The 11,172-nt window shown below is 48.6% G+C and overlaps 1 protein-coding gene across 1 annotated transcript in view; it reads right to left on the reverse strand.

Moving 5' to 3' along the window:
• The window catches only part of LRRK1 (leucine rich repeat kinase 1), a gene marked incomplete at both ends in the record, with an annotated part of 103,713 nt that extends 93,463 nt beyond the window's left edge, over positions 1-10,250 (reverse strand). Inside the window, one exon of the mRNA XM_084253055.1 lies at positions 10,154-10,250. Coding sequence (XP_084109181.1) covers positions 10,154-10,250 — 97 coding nt within the window. The remainder of the gene's footprint in view (positions 1-10,153) is intronic.
• Positions 10,251-11,172: the final 922 nt, after the last annotated feature.

Below are 11,172 nucleotides of genomic sequence, written 5' to 3' on the forward strand. Positions count from 1 at the left end.
TAATAGCTGGATACAATAAAATATAGGGAGCTTGATTCAACAAACCAGCAATAAGTACAAGTCATAAGACTATGACAGACATTTGAATGCATGATAGGTATCTGATGCTATTAAAGAAATTTTTTTTTTTAGTTCAAAATGTATGTAAAATGGGGGACTCCCTGGTGGCTCCCACAGCCACTGCAACATGAGTTTGATCCCTGGCTTGGGAGCTACCCACATGGTGTGCAGACCTCTCCTGTCTCACCTGCTGCTCCCCTTAACAGTGTATTTCAGTCAATCTGCCTGTTCTATTCCCCACTCTGTCTCTGGTGAATCCTCTCACCCCCAACACTTCTGGCCTGCACTCCAGTTCTTGTATGCATAAATAAATAAATCTTTTTAAAAAATGTATTATGATTTTCTAGCCTTCTTAATATGTGAAGTCTGGAATTGGGTTGTAAATAACCTAGACAGTGAGGGAAGGAGATATGAATGGATAGAGATTGGCTCTGTGTGATAATTAAGTTGGAACATGGAACACAGAGGATCCATTATAGTATTCTCTCCACTTCTACATTGTCTTCAAAGTTTTCTAGAATATTAACAATGGAAAAAAATCCTAAGATAAAAACATCTCAAAATTCTGCGTTGGTTAAAGATTTATGAAAAGAAAAATAGTCATTTAGAATTTAAACTTGGGTCTCCCTGGTGGTGCAGCCATTGAGCGCTGGGTTGCGAAGCTGCCCACAGCCTCTGCAGCACCGGTTTGATCCCCGACCACCGGGTGAGTGTCCCACATGGCGCGCAAACCTCTCCTGCTGCCCGCTGCTCCCCTCAGCAGTGTACTTCATCAGTCTGCCTATTCTGCTCCCCACTCTGGCTCAGGTGAATTCTCTCACCCTCCCGCGCTTCTGACTGTATCCAGTGCTTGTATAAATAAATAAATAAATCTTTAAAAAAAATAGAATTTAAACTTTAGGAACTGTGGTTTCTCTGGAAGAGAGGGGAACTGGAGGGCAGGGGCCAGGGTGAGTGGAGGAAAACTTTTAATTCCCCCCCCCCCCCGTTTCTACTTTTTTATTCTATATCAACTATATGACTTATCTATGAAAAAATAAAATGATTAACAATATATTTTAAGTCCTGAAATACTATGAGCTTTATTATAAAACATTTGGAAATTTAGATTAAATGTGTGGCTATGTAGGAAAAAAAAAACTGTATAACCAAGATTAACTCAGTAAGAAATGGAAAATTTAAATAAGCCTACAGACTTTAAGGAATTGGAATCAATAGTAAAAAAAAATCTACCCATAAAAAAGCACCAGGCCTAAGTAATTTTATAGGCAAAAGTTTCCCTCCAGTTTCTTAAAAAATATAGCTCGTATACTACACAAACTTCATATTGAGTAATTAAGTTCCAAAATGACTCATATAGTAAGAAATATTTATTTTAAAGTATTAAATATGAGAAGTATGCTAAAATATTGGCTGCCCTGCCCAGTGAGACTCTGGTGGGCACCTCTGGGTACCAGCTGAAGGGAGCCCCATCTGCCCGGGGCCAGTGGCTGGGGGACCATGACATTTGCCACCCCACATCTGCAGATCCAGCTGGCTTTGGGGTTTCCTTTCTCTCAACAAAGCCTCTTAACCCTACTGGGTGACACTGGAATTTACACAAACCCCTGGTATACCAGGTGGTAGCCAAAGGGTCCTGCCTGGCAGGACAGAAAAATACTGTGTATTTATGAGCAGGCACAGATTTAGCAACGGCGCAAAACTTGGCAACGTGTCCACACTAACATCAGACCAGGGACTGCCTCTGGGGGCGGAGGGAGAGCTGAGGGAAGGGCATGGACTAGCGGCCCGCTAACTGGCCATGTCTTTCTTACATAACTTTTTGAAGTAAAAAAGGCAAACTGTTATCATTGGGTGCTTGGTATGTCCTCGATGCCTCTTTCGTTTGCTCCTCAATGCTGATCCACCATCAAATTCCGGGGTGAATTAAAGATGGCCACAAAGTTGTGGTCTTTCCCTTGTGGGCATCACTCAAAATGCACATGTGTAAAGACTATACAAGGCTGGCCAGTGAAAGTCCACCTCCATCCCTCACAGCACATCGACTCTTCCACTTGCTTTACCCACAAGACACTTTTTTTTTTTTTTTTTTTTGTGGGACCCTCGCTGGAAGCCGGGGAACGAACCGGCACTGCAGAGGCTGCGGGCAGCCTCGCAGCCCAGTGCTCAACTGCTGTGCCACCAGGGGAGGCCCACCCACAAAACACTTTTTCCTAACCCCAGGGAGCTCTCTATGCGCTGCTAGGTGAGGGCTCTTTGCTGGTTTTTTGATTTTGAACCCAGAGGTGCTGATGATGTTTGCAAGGAGACACGGGCAACTGCCCACTGGAGTCCTGGCAGTGGGGGCTGAGCAGCCTGAGGGGCACCCCTGCCCCCCTTCAATGCCAACTCTCACTCATGAGGGCCACCTGTGGGCCCCAAGAGGCACTTTAAGAGTGTCATCTTGTCCTTTCATATTCAAATTCTAACCTCAATTTTGCATCCTCACAAGGCTCTATAATCAAAATAATGGACTACAATTTTTTCAGAAAATATCTCCAAGTTGCTGATGAAGTCAAAGTGTGAAAATTAAGTTATTTTTGTCCTTGGTTCTTCTGAAATGACCAGGTAGGTGATTTTAAACCAATAGCTGGTGATGTGCCCCAGCCTCAGGGCTGATGGAAAAGACAAACCTCCACTGTAGACACAACCCTAGCAAAAATTAGCAGAATGAAGTGTAATCCTAAAAATTTTACAGATGCAAATATAATTTCTAATGAATGGGTGATTCTATGGCGTCAGGGTTACAGGCCCAGGAAGGATTCTACTGTGTGAGATATCTGATTCTTTTTTCTTTCCTTTTCCTTTCTTCTTTGTACCAAATGTCACTTGCAAAAGAGCAAGATGGGGCCTCCCTGGTGGCGCAGCGGTTGAGCGCTGGGTTGCGAGGCTGCCCGCAGCCTCTGCAGCGCCAGTTCGATCCCCGGCTGCCGGGCGAGGGTCCCACATGGCGCGCAGACCTCTCCTGACACCCGCTGCTCCCCTCAGCAGTGTGCTTCATCACTCTGCCTGCTCTGCTCTCCTCTCTGGCTCTTACTGTGCCCAGTGCTTGTATAAATAAATACATAAATCTTTAAAAAAAAAAAAAAGAGCAAGATGGCTCAGTGGAATCTGGATAAGCTGAACATGGGGTGTCCGGGATGTGAGTGGACTCACACGAGGACTTCTAAGGAATATTGGTAGCTCTCCTGTTTTCATTCATTGGGGATCTCGAGAATGCATGTGAAGGTCATGCACTGGAGTTTGGATGCTTATGTTATGTTATCTCTTATTCCCAGAAAGCTAAAGAAGTTATAAAAATCTCTAATTGTGACTTTTAAGGTCTGATTTACATAGACCAAGAAACCTCATAGGTGGGGGAAAAATCCTTGTCCCTCTACACAGGGACCTGGGGACATCCACACAGGCACTGCCTGTTCACAGGCAACTCGCCTCCTCATGGGGATCAGTAAAAGTGGCTGGAAAGTAAATTTCCCTCTTGGCCACGTAATGGGTACCGGCTGGGCCTGGGCAGCTCCCCAGTGGGCATGATGCCATTAGGTGGAGTGGCCCTGCTCATGCACAGGAGGAGCAGCGTTAGGAGAGTGTGGGTGCGGGGCGAGGCCATGGGGTGAGCAGAGACCCTGGAAGAGCTTTAGGCTCCTGGCACCTAGAATGGGTGGGTGGGTGGGGATGCTCCTGAGCGCCCCCCGATGGAGGGAGAAGTGCAAGCAGCTCTTTCTCTGGACTCAAGTGGCCGATACCTAGTGGTCATGACTGAGAGGCAAAACCTGAGTGACATCCCAGTAGAACGTCTCACACTGCCGACAGCCTGCTCAGTCAAAAAGGAACCCACAGGACAGGCAAAGCACCCACTCTTAGTTATTCCAAGAAAGGGAGTAAGGGGTTGCAATCAGCTAGGTGGACCGATAGAGACCCCCAAAAGCAGGACCCATTTCTGCAGCATAAACTTCTCAGTGGTTGCTCACAGAAAGGCTAGTGATGCTTGACAGGTAGTGAGCTCCCCCTTGCTAGAAGTAAGCAAGTATAGACTCGACATATTATTAGGAGAAGATCCAATCTCAAGATTAAGGTGGATGTTAAAAGCCACATCAGGGCCTCCCCGGTGGCGCAGCGGTTGAGCGCTGGGTTGCGAAGCTGCCCGCAGCCTCTGCAGTGCCGGTTCGATCCCCGGCTGCTCCCCGGCCACTGGAGGAGGGTCCCACATGGCGTGCAGACCTCTGCTGCCGCCCGCTGCTCCCCTCAGCAGTGTATTTCGTCAGTCTGCCTGTTCTGCTCTCCACTCTGGCTCTGGTGAATTCTCTCACCCTCCCATGCTTCTGACTGTACCCAGTGCTTGTATAAATAAATAAATAAATAAAAATATTTAATAAAAAAAAAAAGCCACATCAGACCCAGAGCTTCTGCAGCTGGGCACAAAGTGCACAGCCATGTCCAGTGCTGCCTACAGCCATTTCTCCCATCACGCGCCCCCACCCGCCCCGGCCCCAGCTCCTATCCCTTTGCCTCGCTTGATAAGGGCTGCCTCACTGCACACTGGCTGTGGTCCCCAGAGCTGCTCAGACTGCCAGGCGAGAGGAGGGCACTGCACTGACCTAGCCAAGCCCTGTCACCCCTCTCGCTCCCAGTGGTGCAGGCATGCACAGGGCACCGACTCCAGGAGCAGGTGAAGGGCGTGGGTGCGTGGTCACGCTTGAAAGGCACTCGGCTCCTTGGATCTGCCCCTTGCAGGATTTCTTACAGCCCCCCAAGAGAGCATGCCAGTGGAGGGCACTTCCTACTTGGGTCTGTTTCCCTCTTCTATTGCTGGAAGGCAGAAAGAGCGTCCACTTGAGCAAACTGTTTAGCTCTTATATTAAGAAGTTATTTGTTTTATTGCACACTCGAAAAAGTCAAAAGGGGGGAAAAAGGACATTGAAAGTAGCTGTGTAAAAACCTGGGAATCGAAGACTGCTCCTTCTCGGGTCCATGCCAGGGCGGGCGCAGGTCCGTCCGGAGAGCTGAGCAGCTGTGGCGGCCCCGGGCTCCCGGCCGAGTTCCACTCACTCACAGAGGCGGGGTACAGGAGCCACCTCGCGGACACTCCCCATGCTCCCCACCTCTCTGACGTCTGCTCTGGCCCTCCATGATCCAGAAGCCTCCTCAGCTTTCTCTGGCTGAATCATCTAGAAGTTTCCTCACTTCCTTGGTTGCTCACAGGAGGCTCGCCTCAGCTGGCAAGACAGGTTTTTCCACTCTGGCTAGTGACAGCCATCATCGGATGTCTGCTAATGACAAGTTTGTCAAAACAGATGGCACAGCAGCGCCAGCACCATCTCCTTCCCTCTCATCCTGTGAACTCTGGACACTGTAAACTCATCTGAACTTTGAAATGTCCCTCCCACCCCCCAGGCATGCTCACTGCTGACGGTGCGGATAAAGTCGTGACACATGTTCCCAGGACACAACTGTGCTGCACAACAGGACAGGTGCACACCTGGCGAACACAGACCCCATGGCAGCAGCAGGCAGCAGGTGAAACATTTACATGTTCATGGGCTTGAATGGGTTAACACTCTGAACAAGCGAAAGGTGAGTTCTGCAAGTCAGGACAGGTGGGGGTGTGGAGAATCACACACACCACACACACACACATGCACACACTCACACACCCCATTACCAAAAGTAAAAACCATGTTTGATTCAAGTTTGCATCTTTCAAACAATACTTGGAAGAACAGTTAAGAACGTTGTTCTCCACAGGACGTTACCTTCCAAGGACTTTAAAAGTTCCCAATGGATCTCACTTGAGTGTCACTGGTTTTCCTTCTGGCAGCCCCTAGGGTGGGGCTGCCAGGTTGGGGTGGATTCCTGGTGACCCCACAAGTTCTGGGGACCAGGTGGGGCAGAACAAACCCAGGTCATCGCTGGGGGCCCAACTCTGAGGCTGAGCCTGCAAAGGGTGCAACTGAGGGTTCATTGAGTCAAATATTCCCCATTTATTCTGCAAAGAAGTTAAGAGTTTGAAAAGAGCCAATTGAAGCAAACTTGGCCTTGGATGTGGGCACCGAACACGTGCTCACTGTGGAAAACGTAAGCCCACAGGTGAGCAAAAAGGGGAGGCTGTGCTGCCTACCCACCTGAGTCACCCGTGGAGTGCAGGGCCCCCAGCCCTGCTGCGTCCAGGTGTGAGTATATATTTACATTTTGTGAGAATGAGATCTGACATGTGAGGTTTCAGATTGGGTGGGCAGTGCCCTGGGGTCCAGGTGAACAGCAGTGAACTGGTGGGACTCGCCTCTTGCACCCCCACTCACTGCCCTTCAGAGCAACTGCGTGGCCATTACCTCTGGGGCTGCAGCCCTTTTCATAATAAACAAATAAAATATTTATTTCATAATAAACAAATAAAATACATAAATAGATTACTTTTAGGGAAAAAAAGACAGAAGCCCACAAGCCCCATCCTGGTGGAGCGAGGGATGGGCACCCGGCCTGGCCTCCTAGTGCAGGGAGCGCCTCATGTGGCACGAGACTTGCTCTGGTGAAGGGTGTGGGCTGGAGGGGACAGCACGCTGCTCTGGGCCTTCAGAGTCAGGGCATGTTCTTGCTTTCCTGCAGGGGAAGGAGCCCACCAGCCTGAGGGCCAGAAATAACTTCTAAGAGTGTGTCCCGTTGTGACTGTGCGTCTGTCTGAATCAGGGATCAGAGAAGTTGAGACAGTTGGCTGAGAGCAGCCTGATCCACACCACAGGCAGGTCTTTGAGCCCCAGAAGCTGTTCCCCAATTCTCTCTGACTCCACAAAAGGAAACTGTCCTGTAGTTTCCAGACTAGACAGTGCCGAGGAGGCCTCTCTGTTCACAGAGTAGTAAACAGTAGCTCCCTCACCCAGAGCCACTGGCGATGGAGTTGGTTCCCACTGCTGGTGCGGTTCCCCAAGGAGCCGCTGGCCGCCCTGCAGGGGCAAGCAAGCAGGGAGGGTCCGCTCTGCCCTCATTCTCCTACTGCACTCAGGGGGGCTGACAGAAGCTGCAGGAGCCAGGTGGGGGCTGAGGATTGGTCAGCAAAAAGGCAGCCCAGAGTCAGCATGAGGGGGATAGTGTAAGTCTTGGCCGCTGGGGGCCCTACCATCAGCTCCATGGCTGCCACTGTAGGGCCTTTAAAAGCTCCAAGTGTGGGCATAAATTCTTCTGGAGTTCTCATGAGAATTCATTTTTATTATAATTCCTTGATAGAGAATATATTTCCTTAATACTAAGCCACAGGACAGATTTTTCCAGTGCATTCCAGGCCACTTTCCTCTCATTTTCTTCAACTCTGGCAATTATGTGTTTGGACCTTGCATAGACACTTCCCTCAGCTGCAGGGGCTGATGGGACATCACCTCCCAGTGGGCAACCCCCCCACCCAAGTACCTAGAGGAATCCCTGGTGGGGGTGCTGGTTCTTAGCTGGCTCCACTAGCTGTGTGTCTGTCCTGTGGTTCATTCCACAAAAGTGTGGTGGGGGATCCAGAGATTCCACCATGGAAGACTTTTCTCAGCTTAATCCTTCCAACCTGGTCACCCGAGCTGTCAGGGAAGGGAAACCTACTTTAGGGGCAGCGTGAAGTTCAGACACAGACTGCCAAGGGCTAAGAGTGGGCTTTGGGGAGCATCCATGATTTGGCCTCTGGGTACCCATGAGCATTTTCTGGTTACCTATCCTACTTCAAGCCTGGAGGCAGGGTGGGTTCCAGGTTTGTCAGGGTCCATTTGTCCTGGTCCCTAGGACCTGTAAGACTCAATGGGGATCCCTCAGAAAACCATCATCTCAACCTCGCCTCTATTTTAGGACCAGAACATTGGCACGACCTATGGACCTGTTAGAAACACAGACCCTTGGGGCCCCTACGCCCACAGAATGAGAATCTGCCCTTCACTAAGATCTGCAGAAGATCTGTGTACACAATGCAATTGGAGAAGCACTGATGCTAAGCCATTTAAACCAGCTGATTTTCAATCACTAGCTGGACATGATCGTTATGGTGGGAGGGCAGGAACTTCAAATGTGCCATGCCTGGCCCTCGCCCACAGGAGGCTGCTTCAGTAGGTCTGGTGGTAGCTGGGTACTGGTGGATTTAGGTGGGCCTCAGTAATTCTGAGGTCCAGGGCGGGGAAACATTTATTCTGAACATAGGCTCTTGGCCAGGAAGGAAAGGGGCAGAGTCCCCTATGGGGCTTTTTCAGATGACACAGTCACCCACTAAGCCCAAAATGCCCCTACCCTCCTTCCTCAGGGCAAGGAGGAGAGGCAGGTGGGATAATGGAGCTAAGAGTGCCCTGGAAAAGGAGAAGCGCCTCCCAAATTCCAGGCTCTGTGAGACTGTGCACGTCGCTGTGACCTCACACCAGTAAGGCCAAGTCTTTGCAAGAAGCCACTGGAATAAAAAAGGACATGCATCTGAAAAAAAGAAGTTACTTCTCAAGAGATGCAAGTTGATCACTCTGGGAACACTTAGTGCTGGGCAACGTCAAGAATCAAATTCTTTCCCCATTTCATAATTTGATTTATGTGCAAAGAATCTTTCAGAAAACATCACCCTAGTTAGCCAATGGACATGTCTGATGGAGAAAAAAACACCCAGGCAACTGAAAAAAAAAATCTTCTGAGTGAGGTACAACATTCAAATGTTGACACCACTAAGATTACAAACACATGGGTCCTCCCAATAGTTGGACCCTTTCTGATCCAATATATGACACCACTCAGTCCCACACACGGACCCTCTCAACCCTAACACATGGGTTCTCTCAACTCCAATACGGACCCTCTCAACCCCAACAAATGGACCCTCTCAAACCTCATGTGATGGCCTAGGCTGTAAGGACAAGAGACAGAAGGTTAAGATAAGGTTCAAACTGCATTCTGCTCTTCACCAACTTTTGGCATTTGTCAAGTTTCTAGAACATTCTTACTTTCATGTTCCTGAGCTTTAAAATAGGAATAAAACGACCATTTTCAAAGATCGCTGTGAGGATTAAATGAGATCATTCCATAAGGTAAAAGTAGTGCTGAAACAGTGCTTAGTGTGTACTAAGTGCTTAGTGTTTATTGTCATCAACAATATTAATGCTGTCTTATGATGTTAAACATGGTGCACCTCTAGTGGAAACCTGGCAATCCACATAAAAAGGCTTACAATATTCAAAGCCAATAATTCCACATGTGTAAGTCTATCCTATGGAAGTAATCTCAAAACCATGAAGCTAAAGATGGAAATGCCTACTCTTACAGTAAGAGTGAGCAAGTAGAATCAAACCAAATGTCCCAAAATATCCAAGGAAGAGTCATGATTTTTGATTGTGCTCCCATACAAGATGACATTTAGATAGTGCTCCCATATAAGATGCTGTTTAGATGGTGTCCATGTAAGATGATATTGAGATAGTGCTCCCATACAAGTTATGTTTAGACAGTGCTCCCACACAAGATGATGCTTAGATAGTGCTCCCATATAAGATGCTGTTTAGATGGTGCTCCATGTAAGATGATATTGAGATAGTGCTCCCACGTAAGATGATGTTGCACAAGATCACAGGAGCTGGGAGACTGATACAAAGTGAGGAAAGAAAAGGAGGATTTAAAACTATATACACAGTTTAAATAAAGTTAAAAATCAAAGCCCCTCAAGCCCAGAGATGCACCAGAAGAGAAATACTAAGATGTTAACTGCGCTTGTGTTTAAGGCGTGGAACTTTGGGTGATTATTTTCTACCTTCCTTCTTTTTCCCTTTTTCAATTTTTCTTTACTAAACATGTACTATTTTTACAAGGAAACAAAATTGAAATCCCACTAAAATAACTATATTTTTAACCAACGTGGAGTGAGGCTCTAGTTCTTCGGATCTTTGATTCCACAATAAATTTTGTCCCGTAACCCATGCATTGTGAGAATTTAAACACACATCCCAAGATATATTTGATGATGAAAAAGTCACCCAGTCATTAGCATTTTACATCCTTTGGTTGAAAGCCCCTTGTTCTTACAGCCCAGACTCCCCGTAATACACACGCAGCAGGTTGGACCCCTTACCGGTCTGCGTCTCCATGGCACGTTCTGGACACACAGCTGACCCCTCCGGCCCCACACACCAGTACATGCTGGGCGGTCGCTGCGACATGCCAGCCATCAGGGGCACTCTCGATGTCGGAGGGCTCTCGTGTCAGCGCTGGCTGTGGTCACCGCCGCTGCGCTGCTGCCCAAGGGGTGGGCTGAGGCACGGGCACCCGGTCATGGCCAAGCCGATGGCCGTCTGGTTCTGGTGGTGAGAAACATCAAATCAGAAGGCCTCCTTGCTGCCAAGTCCCCTCTGCACCCTTGCATGTACTTCCTGTTTATGTTGACTCATCGGTATTTCCCTCCCTCCTTTGCAGTATTGTTGTTGAAATTCCATCCACCCAGCCATGTCCCATCAGGTGGGGACAGTGAAAGAACAGAACTCCCACCTCACAGCTGACCTCCCATGAGTCTTGAAGAAACCCAGAACAAAGGGGGAGCCCTCACCAGTAATGGGTCCTATCTTGGTGCAGTCAACACATATCACTGCCTCTTGCTGTGATAGGAGACAGCCCAAGGGGCGCCTGCCTTCAGGGAGTCACACTCCAGTTGGGTTGGAGCAGACACAATCTCCCACCAAGAGCCTCCCTTTGCCCAGGACAGATTCTTCCAGAAGCCCAGAGATACATGTAATCCCAGAGGGGTAGCCAGACAACAACCCCAGAGAGAAGGCATGTTACAAAGTCCTTCTGTCAGTCTGACCCCTGAAAGATACAACAGAAAGGAGTCCCCCACATCTTGCCCGCCTCACCCCCAAGCATACACTGGGCAATGTCTGGAGGCACTGGTGCTTGTCATAGCTGGGGGTGGGGGTGTGGTGAACATCTAGTAGGGTAAGGTCAGAGATGCTGCGGGACACCCTGCAATGCACAGGACAGAGAATCACCTGCCCCAAGAGTTCCAAGAAAGAGAAATTCTGAGTTAGATTAAGATTCATCTCACTTGGAGCAGGAATGTAGAGGATCCAAATAAGGGATCAGGAAAAAAATCTAATT

Source organism: Talpa europaea (assembly GCF_964194135.1).
Source record: "Talpa europaea genome assembly, chromosome: 14".
In the NCBI taxonomy this organism is placed as follows: Eukaryota; Metazoa; Chordata; class Mammalia; order Eulipotyphla; family Talpidae; genus Talpa; species Talpa europaea.